This window comes from Grammomys surdaster, unplaced genomic scaffold (assembly GCF_004785775.1).
Source record: "Grammomys surdaster isolate TR1022 unplaced genomic scaffold, NIH_TR_1.0 125688, whole genome shotgun sequence".
In the NCBI taxonomy this organism is placed as follows: Eukaryota; Metazoa; Chordata; class Mammalia; order Rodentia; family Muridae; genus Grammomys; species Grammomys surdaster.
In genome coordinates this window covers 2,205,254-2,220,828 of record NW_021620524.1, presented here as the reverse complement: position 1 = coordinate 2,220,828, position 15,575 = coordinate 2,205,254, and the positions used below count along the sequence as shown (strand labels likewise).

Sequence of the window (15,575 nt, the reverse complement as noted above, 5' to 3'; positions counted from 1 at the left end):
TGTCAGGTGACAAGAGTGTGGCCGTGCCCCTTGAAGAGCTGAGCTTTGACTTAAAAGCACAGGGAGCCGCCTTGTGTGAAGCACAGCTCTGATATGCAGCCTGCATGCAGGCAGGTTGGCCCATGTGTTCTCATGCATACATGCAGGGGTGATGGAGTCCAATGACAGCTGGTGGTTTGGAGTGCACATCCTAGCAGGCATTTTAACTAGGATGCATAGTAGGTTGGGATCTGTAGAGTGTAGGTGCTGGGTGCTGGTAGGGTGGTAGAGGATACGGAGGGCTCTGTTTGAATGCGTCCCTCTCCTACTCAACTTATTTTTCCAAGGCAAGGTTTCACTTTGTAGCCCATGCTCAAATTCTCAGCCCTACTGTACTGGTGGGATTGCAGGTATGTGCCATACTGTGCTTGGGTCAAGATCTTTATTTCAGGCTTCCCGAGGTGTTCTCAGCACCCATGAACAGTAATTGCACACTGTGTGTGAGGGGATGAAAGGTGCGGGCTAAGATTTGCTGGTGGGTGCCCCTGCTTCTTAGAGTTGGGTCAGTGGAAAAGTAAGGTGCAGGAGGTGTATCAGGTGATATTGCTCTTTCAGAAAGCAGAACGTACCAGGTGTGGTGGTGTATGTCTTTAATTCTGGTCTATCTAGAGTCAGGTCTATCTCTGTGAGTTCTAGGACAGCCAGGACTACACAGAGAGATCCTGTCTCAAAAAACCAGACAAATAGAACACCGAAGATACTGAGACAGCAATCACCAGTGGAGAGAAACGTAGTGAAGTGTTGTGACATGAATAATGTGAGAAGTATTTAAAAAGACAAGCCAGTGAACAAGGGGAAGCCTGAATCTGAGTGAACACGGTATGTGTGTTCCACAGAGTATTCAGCCACACTAATAAGAACTAAGTCTCTTGCCTTTCACAGTTGGATGTGGATAGAACCGTGTGCTGAGCGCTTCAAGGTAAATTGTCTTCTGATCAGTTGATTTTGCTTCTGGAGATTCATTATAAGGAAGCTCCTGTCTGTGCTGCTTTTAACCCTCTGCTCTGTCCTCAGAGGTGGGCTAACCTGGAGTACAGGAGCAGTGCTGCAAGAGTTGACTGGGTAGGGCAGCTTAGGAGGAGTCAGGTGTTCTGGGGATAAGTCTGGAGTCTGTGTTGAAATACTGTTCTGTTGTGCTTCCAGATGAAGACGGTTAGTGTGGCCTTGGTCCTGTGCCTGAATGTGGGTGTGGACCCTCCAGATGTGGTGAAGACCACACCCTGTGCTCGGTTGGAATGCTGGATCGGTAAGTGCCAGCCCCTCTCACGGGCACCTGCCATGTAAACTGTTGTTTTAGGTGCCTTAATCTTTATTTTGTAGTAGAGAACATTTTCAAGGAAAATTAATGAAATAACAACTATTGATTTCTGTATTTTTTTTCCTTTAAAATATGTTAGTTTATGGCTTGTGCCTATATATGGTGTGTAATAGTGGCTTTGAACACTTGAAAACTCGAATGACTCATTTGTGCATAAATAATATTTATAGAAAAGGTAAATGGAGCCATCTTAAGCAAAACTTATGGTACCTGTTATAGATGACAGCAGCCGCACTCACGCTTGCAGTGCACTGAGGACAGCTCAGAGCAGTTCCCAGGGAGTTAGGCCGATTAATCCTCACTGAAGCCCCACAGCAGTGCACATGTGGAGGTCAGAGTGTGACCTGTGAGAGTCAGTTCTCTCCCTTCACCCTCATGTCCTCGTCAGGCGGGGTGGCAACTGTGTCTGCTTACCTGCTGAGCCATCTTACTAGCCCCTGCCTGGTTTTCGAAGCCCAGAAAAATGAGATACAAATGAGGAACTTGTCCTAAGCGGTGCTGTGAGTGCATGGTAGAGTTGGGGACCTACATCAAATAAGGAGACTGTTCATTCTAAAACATGCTCTTCTTTAGTTCCAGTATTTGGGAGGCAGAGGCAGGTGGGTATCTGTGAGTTTGAGGCCAGCCTGGGCTCTATAGTTAAGTTCTAGGTCAGTCATGTACATTGTCTTTAGTAAACAGAGAATGGTGGGCAGTGAATCATGTGTGAGATAAAATTTCCATGTGGGCATTTCCTATGTACACAGGCACTGTCACTACAGTCTCCCCTAGGAGCGGCTGTAGCTGTGTGTCCCCTCCCGCAACCCCATTCCACTCTTGGTCTCTATAAGGGTTTTTGTTTTAAGACAGGCATTTTTATGTAGTCTGGGCTTGATCCCCTGTCTCCATCTTCTGAGTGTTGGATCACAGGTGAGCAACCACCACAACGGCTAATCCATTCAGAAGGACATCTACTTTTCCTAAATTGAGAACTTTGTGTTTGGATTTTACTGAGATATGGGCCTGGTCTGGGCTCTTGTGATGTGGTAACGTGATATAAAGAAAAACAGTGTGAACACTGACTTCAGCTGATGCTTGGTATCCATTATTTCACACTTTATTTTGAAATAAAGCTTTCCCAAGTTGCAAGCAGAGCAGCGAGCACTTTTCTGATTCAGTGAGTTACTTGGGAACCCTACAGTGTTCGGGCCACCACAAGGAGTCTCTCCTGAGATGAGATCACAGCTTGCTCTTGAGAGGAGGAACCTGGAGATTGACCGTCCTCTGCAGGGCATCTGCCCTGAGCATGGCTCCACAAGGCAAGCCCTCAACATATAGAGGTTTCAGCCCTGCTCCGAGTGTCCCCAAAGCCTGGTGGAGGATTGCAGAAGCGAGCTGCTGTGCTCTGCAGTGCTCAGCAAGCCCTGTAGGTGGTGTGGGTGTCATTGCCCTGTCCATCCTTTGTCGTGGTGCTTGGCCCCGAGCTGACACTTGCTTGTTAGCATGTGGGCATTCTTTGTGTGCTCTGTTCTCAAGAAAAGGCACTTGAGGACTGCTGTGTCCAGTGTTGCCAGCCAGCGCTCTGAGATTTATGCATGGCCAGTCAGCTGGGGGGAGGTTAGTTTACATAAGGCAAAGTTCTTCTCAAGTCTTCAGAATGGGGGTGACCCCACTAGAAAGCTGGAAAGACATGTCTTGGTGGAGAAGGCTGTGTAGACTAGAGACTTGAGTGACCATGTGCTTGTCATAAGCAGTGACTAGAAGGAGGGAGCAGAATTAGGATTCTGGAAGTGTGGAGAGGAAGGGGAGTGTGAGAACAAACAAGGCAGGTTACAGTAGTCAGACGAGCAAGGGTAGTCCAAGAGGCTGTCCGGGTTGTGAGGCACCTTGGCTAGTGTGATGGTTTGTATATGCTCAGACAGGAGTGGCATTATTAGAGGGTGTGGTCCTGTTGGAGTAGGTGAGTCACTGTGGGTGTGGGCTTAAGACCCTCATCCTAGCTGCCTGGAAGCCAGTTTTCTGCTAGCAGCCTTCAGATGAAGGTGTAGAACTCTCAGCTCTTCCTGCACCATGCCTGACTGGATGCTGCCATGTTCCCAACTTGATGATAATGGACTGAACCTCTGAACCTGTAAGACAGCCCCAGTTAAATGTTGTCCTTTATAAGACTTGCCTTGGTCATGGTGTTTGTTCATAGCAGTAAAACCCTGGCTAATACATACGTTGGTACTAGCATAGTGGGGATATTCCTGTGACAACCTGACCATATTTTGAGGAGGACTGTGGAAGGACTTTGGAACATTGGGCTGCAAAAGCCTTTGGGTATTAAGGGCTCTGTGGGATGTTCTGTAGGAGCTTGGAAGAAAATGTTGAGAACAGTGCAAACAATGGAGGCCTGGCTTATGAAATTTCAGAGGGAAGATTCAGGTCCATTGCTATTTTGATTGTGAAGATTCTGTGGATTTGGTTAGCTGGGGCTGAAGAATCAGCTATGATTAACAGGATACCAGAACTACTAAAGCGAAACCTTTACATTACTGGAATGATTGATGCAGGTCAGCTGGAGCTAAGAAATCAGCAGTGATTAAGAAGAGACCAGCATCACTGAGGTGAAATCTTCTGGGAAGTGTTTTTTTTGAGAGCATAAAGAAGCTATGTTCCAGAGATAGCAAGGTTGTACCTCATGCTGGAGCTGTACTTGGTAATGTGTAAGAGTCACCCAGGTGGTACTGGTTTTGAAGGCATGAAGGTGTCATGAAAAACAGCCGAGGCTTGGCACTGTGAGAGGCCATGGAAGGCCGTTGGTAAAGGTTCAGCCTCAGTTGCAGTTGATGGCCTAGGACTGAAGGAGGTCATGCAAAGGAGTTGAGGCTTGACACCATGAAGAGAGCCTATGAGAGGCTATTGGTGAAGCCTAGTAACAGCGGAAGACCCCAGTGTATTAGAGATGTCAGTACCATGGGGTGACCACCAAGAACAGCAGCAGCAGTGGATACTGGCAGCTGAAGCCTAGAAGACAAGGTGTGTGCTAGAAAGGGCAGAGCTGGAGAAGTGGCCCAAGCCCTTGGAGGAGCCCAGAAGATTGATTGCGAGTGGATCCCAGATATTGGATAGTTAAGAGTTTGATTTTGCTTTTGATTGTGATTGTGCCCCGATATTTTTCCCTCTTGAAGTAAGAAAATATTTTAGTGGCGCCCACAGTTAAGAGACTTTGAACTGTAAAAAGACTTTGAATTTCAAAAGAGATTGGATATTTTAAAGGGATTGAAATTTTAGTATGTAAGAATTTGTAAAGACTGGGACTTTTAAAGTTATTTAGATCTTGGGGATGAGTAAGAAAGTAAGGGTCGAGGCTTAATAGTGATGTGTTTGTGTGTCAGGTTGACAAGGGGTCAATTGTACTGGCTGGTTTTGTGTGTCAACTTGACACAAGCTGGAGTTAGCACAGAGAAAGGAAATGCCTCCATGAGACCCAGCTGTAAGGAATTTTCTCAATTAGTGATCCAGGGTGGGAGGGCCTAGCCCATTGTGGGTGGTGCCATCCCTAGGTTCTAAAGAAAGCAAGCTGAGCAAGCCAGGGGAAGCAAGCCAGTAAGTAGCATCCCTCCATGGCCTCTGCATCAGCTCCCTGCTTCCTGCCCTGTGTGAGATTCAGTCCTGACTTCTTCCTTTGGTGATGAACTGCAATGTGGAAGTATAAGCTGAATAAACCCTTTCCTCCCCACCTTGTTTCTTGGTTATGATGTTTATGAAGGAATACAAACCCTGACTAAGACAGCTAGTGAGGAGTGCGAAGTGGAGGGGTGCTAATGACAGTACCAGGCTTGGTTTGCAGTATCCGAGCAGGTCACCCCTAGAACTATTTGCCATCCAGTGACTTTCATGTATGTGACCATGTAGAAGGCTACAGAGTTGTGTTATATGTCTGGTTTCAGCTTTTTGTGCTGTCACCTGAAGTCAAAGAACCAAGATTTCATCAAGATTCCATCTTGATTCACCCAGCCTCATTTCTGCCTGTTCAGCTGCTTTGAGTCTGTCTTCCTGAGAGGAGCTGATGGTGCCACCTACCTCTTGACTCAAGGGATTGACTAGGACCCTGGGATCAGCTCCATGCAGAGATCTTGACAGGGGCTTTTTTTGTCATGTTTCAACTTTGACCCCAGCATCCTGAAACTTCTACTTTGTGCTGCTATAACAAAATACAGGAGACTAGGTAATTAGTAACAGAAATGTATGGTTCCCAGTTCTGTAGACTGTAAAACTCAAGGTCCACATGGCAGCAGATGGTGTGTCTGGTTTCTGCTTCCGAGATGTTGTCTTGAACATCCTCACTTGGTAGGACAGCATAAAGGGACTAGCTAGTTGCTTCCAGCTCCCATGCTTCACCCCTTAATTAAAAAAGGTTCCCCACCACCACCACAGGGTTTCTTGGCATAGTCCTGTTGTCCTAGAACTCAGAGAGATCTGCCTGTTTCTGCCTCCCGAGTGCTGATATTAAAGGCAGGTACCACCACTACCCAACTTGCAGCCCTTTTTATAAAGTCTCTATTCCTTGTCCTAGGCACTTGTGACTTAATCCATTCCTGCTATCCCTCCTGGCACTATCATGCTTGGGGTTTATGTTCCAAGATAGGAATTTTTGGGGGACATATTTATATCACAATATCAACTGGTACTCTCCCTTCTACAGTACCCCTGCCTTTTCCCCCTCTCAACACAGCAGGGGGCCAAAGGCCACTTGTGCCCACCTGTGTGGCTGAAGGAGGGGTGCAACAAACGTGTCTCATGAGCTGTTTTGAGCTTGCTGTCCTCTGGGATGGCAGTGTGCTCAGGGTTGAAGTCTAGCAGATGTCAGATGGAGAATGCATGGTGTTCTTATTGCATCTAACACATTAGACTGCTAGCATGTCCGAGCTGTTGAAGTGTCACCCAGAACTTTGCTGGAAGCTGTGTGACTGTGGCCTTGTGGGAAGGGGAGCTGCAGCTGCCTGTGCCGGGATGAGACCACTCAGGTCTCAGAGACAGGCTCAGGAGCCTGAGGAGTACCAGGGCCCGTGTGTGCCATTTCTTGTGTTTGCACCACCTGAGCACGAGCCAGAGAGGATCCCAAGGCTGCCTGGAGAGCATGCCAGTCAGTGCCTCTGAGGAAGCAAGAAGGCGCACAGGCCCCTTTCACCTGTCCCAGATGGTGGGACATGAACTGTGAATGTCATGGAGTAAAAGCATTGTTGACTTATCCCCAGGTGTTTTAAGCTCTGGGGGAGTCCTTGCTTTTTCCACCTTTATCCTCATTCCTCTGCCTTAAAAATGCTGTTTTGCCTTCTGGAAACGACTTCTGTCTCTTTTCAGAAAACCAGGGAGAGGCTGTTTGGTTTTATGGCTGACATTAAATGCTACAGCAGTAATACTATAAACAGTCCACTAAATGGGGTGCCCCTGTGCTTGTTGGGGACTGCCTGCCTGACAGCAGAGTGCAGAGCCAGCTGCTCAGTAGAGCAAGTGAGATGGGGTGTGTCAGTGTTCTAGCTGGTAGTAGTTTGGCTGTCAGAAGCATGGAGATTCTGGTACCCCAAAGAATGATTTGGGACACACTTGGCCCCTGTTGCCTAAAAGCTCTTCAGATGAACTGAAGACAGTGAGTGCGTCAGCTCTTGGCCTGGCTTTGATTGCAGAGCACATGCACAGAGCCTGCTGCTAGCTGGGGAGATGAGACTGGAACTCCAGGTCAAGGCCAGTGCGTCACCTTGAGTGGCCTGGGCCTTGGAGAATGCTCTGGTCAAGGTCAGATGGGGATGCCTGCACAGCAGAGCAGTGACCTTGGGCTGGCTGAGCTTGGAGCTCCAGGCAGGCAGTGGGTTAGCTGTGACCAGTGACTCTTTGGGCAGTGGCATAACTTTAGAAGCAGTTGGAGCCTCTGCTTTTGGGGCTCTTGGTTTAGAACGCAGCATTCTCTGTCCTGTTGTGCTGGTGGCTTAAGGTAGTGTCCCTGTTCCCCTTTGAGGAAGGATAGCATAAGCACTGTGGTTTCCTTCTCATTCACTCCTTTCCAGTAGACATAAACCCTGAGGCTGTCTTTTAAGTTAGGGATTCCAGCCATTCCTCTACCCCCAACCCCAACAGGTTGTAAAGTATTGCAGCTCCTAGTTTTCATTGTGGTAGTAGACAGCACAGGGATGTGATTTGTTCTGTAGGCACGTGAGATATGAGGCCACTGCGGAGGACAAGGCCAACTATGGATGGCAGCTTTTGCTCTAAGATCTATCCCATTCCAGGGCTGAAGGTCCCACCAGAATCTCTAGTCAGATCCTGGAGTGGATCTGCTCAGCTCTACAGAGCCTTGTGGCCAGGCTTTGCTCTGAAGCTCAGTCAGGAGACAGACTCCACAGTGTGTTTCCCACTAATTATAAAATGGAGGGATGACATTATGATTAATAAGATACAGTCATCAAGAGCCATCCCTAATTTCAAAGTAACCCTTTTGCTATTATGTATTTTCTCAATCAAAAATTAGCCATTCAAGGTTACACAACTAATTAATGGTGGAATCCTTGAAAGGCACTCTCTGATTTACACTCCATGCAGTAGGCAGTGCTCAACTAATGAGTCAATTAGCGAGTGTTTAAGCGTCTGCTAGGACAAGGCACAGAGAACTGCAGCCCCGGGCTCTGTGTGCTACTCCTGGTCTTGTGTTTTACTGTGGTGACCTGCACACGGGAGGACAAACCTGATCCAAGTGCATGGGCAGACTCCATGGCAATCCCAGACTTGAGGCGCCCACATTCCCAGTGTCCGGGACAGCCCTTGGCAGCACATCTTCTTATTTGATTCTCATCTGAGTGGGAGAAGTCAAGTGGGCTCACCTGGCTTCTTTTCTCCTAATGGGTGCCCTTGCTTTTCAGATCAGGACAAGATACAGGAGCCCATGCAGGTGGAGAGTCTCTCAGAGCCTTCCTGGAGTGCTGTCAGGGATGACAGTGGTTCTCTGGAAGGAAAGTCTGGGGGGTAGTGTGCATCGTGTGTGTGTGTGTGTGTGTGTGTGTGTGTGTGTGTGTGTGTGAAGGTGACAACTGATAAAGGAGAGAGAGAGAGAGAGAGAGAGGGAGGGAGGGAGGGAGGGAGGGAGGGAGGGAGAGAGAGAGAGAGAGAGAGAGAGAGAGAGAGAGAGAGAGAGAGAGAGAGAGAGAGAGAGAGAGAAGCAAGCTGATAGGCAACACCGGCCATGCCTACTGGACCCTGGGCCAGGTCAGCAGACAGCTTCAGCTATCCTGGGCGCTATCCCAGGCTAGGGGTGCTTAGGCACATGTCTTCCACATGATGTTAAGTGTGCAATTCAGAGGGTTTATGCTGAAGATCTACAGATAGAAAAACACTTAAAAGCCAAGAGTTTTACAGTCATGCCGACTAGCTGCTTTTCCATCCCTAATTCCCACCTTCATCACTGCCTTTCCTGGTTCACTCGACACTGGTCAACATACCCAGTTAATCAATCTCTGCTGACAATGTCAGGCAACCCTTTCTGTTCTCCTTACTGTGTGTTTTCCTCCTTTCATGACTCTTCTCCCACTCATTGGCATATTTTTCAGAGGAAATAAAATTAATTGACTGCAGGAATTTTTAGTAGATCAGAAGTGACAGCAACAGCTTCCAAAAATCCAACCATCAAAACCACCAAAATCCAACTTGGTAAATTAATGAGTTTTACTGGAGTTACTTACAGGAGTATGGGTGAGTGAGTTGCAGGCACAGAAAGGACTCAAAGAGCTGAGCGCGTCCTTCCCAGGTAGCTGGCTGGGCCTCTTCCAAGCTGCCTGCTGACCTCTTCTTTTCAGGCTGCTTGACTAGTCTCAGCCCTGACCCCCGTCTTTCCTCCATCCCCCTTCCCTCTCCTATGTGTAGCCCTGGCTGTCCTAGAACTCATTCTGTACAGCAGCAGGCTGGCCTGCCCCTGCCTCTTGAGTGCTGGAATTAAAGGCTTGCACCACATGCTCAGCTGTCCATTTTATTAAAAGCTCCTCTGAGAGTGACTCTCCAAAGCCTTTACTGTTTACTCTTGGGAAAGGAAGGGGCTCATGAATCTGGTCAGTTTCAGGGACTTTGAAGCAATTTTGAGTTGCTTACCTTCTGTCTTAAGAATCTTCCCTGGGATATGCAATGTTTCCCTGTCATGGAAACTGCTACACAACAGACTCACTTAGTTGGTCCCTTCCTGTGGATCAGTGGGGGCCCTGATTGAGGCCAGTGGTGGAGGATGAACAGCTGACAGGCTACCTCTGCTGCAGAGCCCCCAGTGGAGCAGTTTTCAACTTGTCAGCATGTGTCAGGACACTTCTGGGGTCACAGGTCAGATATTTACATTACGATCTGTAACACTAGTAGAAGTTCAGTTATAAAGTAGCAACAAAGTTTTATGGTTGGGGGTTAGCACAACATGAGGAACTGTATTACGAGTTTGAAGATTAGGAAGGCTGAGGAGCACCCCTGTCTCTGCTGTGCACTGTGTTACGGTATATGGGGGCTTCGACTGCAGCCTTAGTGGGGAAGAAGGGGTGGGCAGAAGTTCAGGTGGGAAGGGTGGTGTCAGTCTTCCTTAGAATTGACACCCTCAGACTCCTGCCCTCCCTGTGCACTGATAAAGAGAGGCCAGATGGACTTACCTTTTCGTAGAGGAAACCTCTTCTCTTTTCTCGACCACGGGTCACCACTGTTTCCGTCATCACACAGTTAGTGTGGTGGATGATTACATTCCTTACTATGTCTGTGGTTTCCTGTGCCCATCCCAGGAATGTATGGCCTGATGCTTGAAAGGTTTCTCCTTGTTAATGCATAGGTGGCTTCTAATTGTAGTCTTCAGGGCCGTGGCTACAGCTCGGTTGGTTGAGGTAAGTGTACCAAGTCCTGGATTTGATTTCCAGCACCACATGAACTGGGTGTGGTGACACGTGCTTGTAATCCCAGGAGAGCCAGAAATTCAAGATTGTTACCAGCTTTCTAACAAGTTTTAGGACACTAGAGGTACATGAGACCCCAACGTGTTTTTGATATTTAGTAATATAACTAGCCTCTCCCTCTTTGGCTCTTTTGGTTTAGTTAGTCTTGGTCTATGGATAGGGGTCCTCAGGATTTGTTTTCAGATCCTAGGACTGTCTTCCCATTGAGAAAAGAGAAATGAAGACTTAAGTCATATCTTGTGTTTTTGTCAAAACAGATTTCCCATAGGCCCCTCACACAGTTTCACTCAGCAGCATGGTACCAGGTCCTTCTGAACTTGAATCAGAGTGTCTAGATGCTCCAGCACCTGTGCTGAGAAGTCCTCTGAGGGTGTGGACACTGGCTCGTAGAGTTCCCTTCCAGATACAGACTCTCACTAAATCTTGTGATTCATCTTATCTAAAAAGTTCAAAGGAACACATATACGAATAGTGCTAAAAGCCTTATTAAGAAAAAGCTGCCTCGTTCTTGGCAGAGGAGACTTCCCCTTTCACATAATTATTCTAGGATCCATGTGTTGGGGAGCTGAGGTTACACACAATGGCACTGGCAACAAGTCTACCAGTGGAAGAATCTGTGGATGAGAACTTCACCCTGGAGAGTAATTGCCTGGGATCTTGTCTGTGGCAAATGCTGGACCACACACACTGGGCGCCAGGGTTTTATCTGCAAGATGGAGTGCATGAACATTGTGGAGGCTGTGTAGTGCTTTCGGTGCTGGAGTGACAAGGCCCATTGGACACTTGACAGGGCCAACTGCAGCTTTTCCCTGTTTGCATCTTAGCACACACCCTTCTGTCATCAGAGAGTGCGCCTTCCTGTCTGCTTGCAGGGTCCCTGACTTCTATGTTTGCAGTGCAATACCTTGGGGTCCACGTTTTTCTCATTCCCCACAAGTTAGCTGGATTGGCTTTATCTCCTGCAGCTCCTAAATCCATCCATATCCCACTGCTTTATGGAGAATTCTCCCTCTCCTCCTCCCTCCGTCCTAGCCATGCAACTCTGAGGGTCCCACAAGTTAGCTGGATTGCAGAGTTAAGTTTATATTATTAATAAAAACTAAGTAAGAGAAAAAAAAATCCAACTTTTAAAAGACTGTCCTTGGTAAACCAGAAATGCATACCAGTTTTCTTAAAGTTCAGTCTCATAGGATGCTCTTAACATTTTATAGATGAGACTAGAGCCTGTGAGGACCCAAGCTATGGGCAGAACTGACCATACATGGCAGCTTCCAGCAGTGCCCGCAGAGCAGTGTAGGAACTGAGCTGCTGCTGTCTGCATGGCCTGCTGTCTTCACCCAGAGCAAAGGCACATGCATTCTAGAGAGTGAACGAAGTAGGGTTATCACTTTAAGGAAGTCAGCTGACACTGATACAATTTGAGATTTCAAATAAAACATTAGAATTTGGAAATTTGTATCTGTGACTGTGAGTTGGTGGCTTCTTTTTGCTGAAAGCATTCTCTGATGAGATGGTGGTGTACTGGTGAGTGTGGATTTGTTTTAAACATCAGGGAATGAAATGTGATTTGTATCAGTTAGAGAGCTAATGTTTTCTAAAGGGTCAGTTGTTGGAGATTGAATCTAATGCTTTGATTCAATCAGGAATCTGCATGTCCAAATGCTAAAGGTCCTTGTCCTCAGTTAGTTTTTGATCAATCAATAAAGAGGCCAGGGACCAATGGCTGGGCAAAGTGAGACAGGGTGGGACCCTCAGAGTTGCTCGGCTAGGACGGAGGGAGGAGGAGAGGGAGAATTCTCCATGAAGCAGTGGGATATGGATGGATTTAGGAGCTGCAGGAGATAAAGCCAACCAGCCATGTGAGAGTTTGGGTAAGTGGCCACTCCTCGATTGTGCCTAGGTAGCAGGCCGAGGAGTAGAAGTGCCCAGCCATTGAGCTAGACAGCATATTAACAATAAGCTGATGAGCATGTATCTTTAAAGATTCCCTAGGTGGGTGGCTGGAAGTGCTGCCTGCACAGCGTGGCTAAAAACAAACCACTACAGTCAGTGCCTGGTGGCACAAAGCGCCTGTGGGGAGAAGACCCACCTTGGCTGCCACCAGGCTAGCCCTTTATTGCTGTGATGGTGAAGAGATGTCATAACAGAAGAAAGAGCCATGGCCGCTGAGTTCCTGCTTAAGGTCTCCTCTCCCTACCGTGAATGTGTGAGTGAGTGCTGTGATTTTCTCCCCGTGCATCAACTGCAGCCACAAATGTTGAAGGGTGGGGTGTGGGGCACAGACCCAGCCAGAGTCCAGTTGCCATGTGTTTAGTCACATGCTGGAGGCAGTCACATTCATCTCAGTGAACTTAGGCTGCCTGGGACAGATGAGGATGACCTTGACGGATCCTCCTGCCTCTAGCTCCTGAATGCTGGAATTTCAGGGATGCACCTCCATACTTGCTTTTTTGTAGCATTGAAGATGGAATTCGGGGCCTCATGTATGCTAGGCAAAAGCTCTACCAGCTGAGCTACATTTTCAGCTCGTTCCCACTAAGCTTTTGGAGAGATCATAATTTTCATGTTTAGACATAGTGGGTTTATCATATTTAGTTTAAACAATTATTTGATGTACACTGAGTGTTTCATTCAGATGTGTGTGCGCTGCACGCATGCCTGATGCTGGGGGTCCGAAGAGGGCATTGGATCCCTAGACCTGGGTGTTGTGAGTTGTGATGAGGGTGCTGGGAATTGAACAAAGCTTCTCTGCAAGAACAGCACATGCACTTCACTGCTGAGCCATCTTCCCAGCTCTAGTTTGTCATAGTCAAATGAATAAATAAAGGTAAAGTAATGTTTCCTATAAATACTCTTTTTCTCCCTCACTTGCTCATTCTCTGTTTAGTACAAACTAGCCTTGAACTTGTGATTCTCTCGCCCGACTCTCATATTCTATTATTGTACATATCAGTAGACAAAAGCCCTTTGGGATCATCAGATGTTTAAAGACTAGCCAGGAGTCCTGAGACAGGCAGGGGTCCTGAGACAGACAGGCGTGAGACCTGCAGGCTTCGTGTTGTTAGCATAGAAGCTGATTGATGACTAAGCAGCAAACCAAGGATGTCTTTGTGTGTTGTGCTAGCGATTTTTCTTGTGTGTGTTACAATCTAGGTGAAAATCTTTTGAGTGTTGTTCTTGGTCCTTCCTCCCCCCTCCCTCCCATCTCTGCACACAGGAGGGTTGCAGTTTTACTATGGAATCCTGGTAGAAGCATAGCCAAGCCTTTCCAACAGTCTGAGCAGCAGCAGAACCAAAGAGCAGGATAGATGGCAGGTGCCGCACGGTGGGGAGTGGTTGCCCTGCTGCCTTTTAGTGAATAAGCAGGAACAGCCTTCTGGGTGGTTGAGCCAGTTCAGTATGCTATCATTTCTGCTTCTGGTTAAGCACAGAGAAAACAGGCCTGGATGTGTGTCTTGTCAAAGGTGATTTTGCAGTGTGGAAGAGAAGGCTTGATGCAAGAACTTTCCCAGAAGAGGATATGCATGTTTACTGAACTTTCTCTTTGTTGCTTCTGCAGATCCTCTGTCTATGGGTCCTCAGAAAGCTCTGGAAACCATTGGTGCAAATCTACAGAAGCAGTATGAGAACTGGCAGCCAAGGGTAAGCCTTCTCCGTTTGCTCTTCCTTTTTCAGTTGTGGGTTGTGTGGTTTGAACCTGAGAGAGAAGTTTGGCTTCCTCTCAGATCATCCAGCAAGAGCCTGCTCCTCGAGGTGTCTGTCACGTGTCACTGACAGCCTTTTCAGCACAGCCAGTGGAGCTTGCGTGCTGCATCCAGCGGGCTGTTTATTTGGTGAGGCTACTCTTAAATCAGCATTTTAATTTTGCACAGAAAATGAATTTTCAATAAATTTTCTACAACATCAGCTAGATAGAGCTCTTCTGCCTTAAGCGTTCAGGTGTGGGGAAAGAACACCCAGCACTCAAAAGGGAGACACCTATTATGCGTTTAGCTTTAATACAGAAGGTGAGGGTCCTTTTAGGGAGTCAGCTACCAAATTATATGTCTTTGTTGCTTTTGTCTCAGAGTTTTTATTTTTAAAGAGAAAGAATGTGGGATTTAACTGTCACATTGTCCACGAGATCTTAGTTATTTGTCAACAACTCAAAGGCCATGTTCCTTTACCTTCCTCACTAACTGCTTTGCTGAGTTAGTAAATTTAGTAGGAAATTAAAATTTTGAGGTGTTGAAATAAGTGCCTTTGTATTCACCCTTGTGTGAAGCACAGGTCTGGAATCATAGGTTGTTAAGAGGCAGGTGTTGTGTGTTTCTGGAGGGTCTAACTTTGTTTGCTCTTTGCCTTTTGATAGAAGCAGGAGGGAAGCCAAGGATTCTTAGGCCCTTGCCTACCCAGGAGGCTGATTGGTGAACTCTTTATCCACCAGTCTGGAGTCCAGGAGTCTCTTGTGCATTGTTTACATTCTTAAGTAAGGGAATAGTCATAAGTAAGACACTGACTGCTCTTGAGCAATGCTCTTAGGTAGTTTATTCGGTAGCATTTGCCAGTGAGTCGCTTAAGTGTTGTGGGGATTTCTGGATCTTTGTGCTTTTTACATTTGGGCCTTTTCTTTTGAAGCTAGGTTCTCAGGGTTGTTTTGACACTTGTTGTTAAGCTTTGCCTTTGTCTTTTGAACCTGTTCCTTCTGGGGTTTACATGAAAATTCCAGAGAGTGTAGTGCATTTGGCAGTTGGGTGATGATTGGAGAGTTATTGATATATATTCTTTCAAAAGTAGTTGAGATCCCAATGTCCCAGTGAAAGAATATCTTCTTTGAAGTTTTTACAGGTGACCAGTGTGTCAGCTGGTGGACCAGCACTGGAGGGAGCATACGTGGAGTGACATTTCTTGCTTCTGTGATATACATGGAGAGGACATACCTTTGACTCAGCTGCTCCTGCCTTTGTTAGGTCTTTTTTTATACCTTTGTTTATTTGTTGAGGGAAAAATATACATTCAGATCTTCCAGTTGTATGTTTATAGAGCATTATTGAATAATACAAGAAGAAATAAAAAGGAAAGGACAAGTCTGGTTCCGGTTTTTGGCACCAAATGAATGAGTAAAAGAAATGAAAGGAAAAGAAAGGGAGACATGATTATTCCTAGGTTAGTCTGGGGGAAGTTTATTGTAGGTAAGTGGGCGCAGTCAGAGGCAGGGGTATGGGAGAGCACAGGCACAGAGGCAGGGGTGTGGGAGAGCACAGGGAGAGAGGCAGGGATGTGGGAGAGCACATGCAGAGAGGCAGGGGTGT

The 15,575-nt window shown here is 47.0% G+C and overlaps 1 protein-coding gene across 4 annotated transcripts in view; it reads left to right on the top strand.

The window, feature by feature from the left end:
• The window catches only part of Rptor (regulatory associated protein of MTOR complex 1), a 296,009-nt gene that overhangs the window by 59,331 nt on the left and 221,103 nt on the right, over positions 1–15,575 (top strand). For 3 of the 4 annotated variants that reach the window (XM_028787899.1, XM_028787900.1, XM_028787903.1), the window contains exons 2-3: positions 1,183–1,285; positions 13,844–13,926. In XM_028787899.1, the coding sequence (XP_028643732.1) occupies positions 1,183–1,285; positions 13,844–13,926 (186 nt within the window). Of the gene's footprint in view, positions 1–1,182; positions 1,286–12,016; positions 12,156–13,843; positions 13,927–15,575 lie in introns of those variants that run through there. The other variant, XM_028787901.1, reaches the window with a different exon arrangement.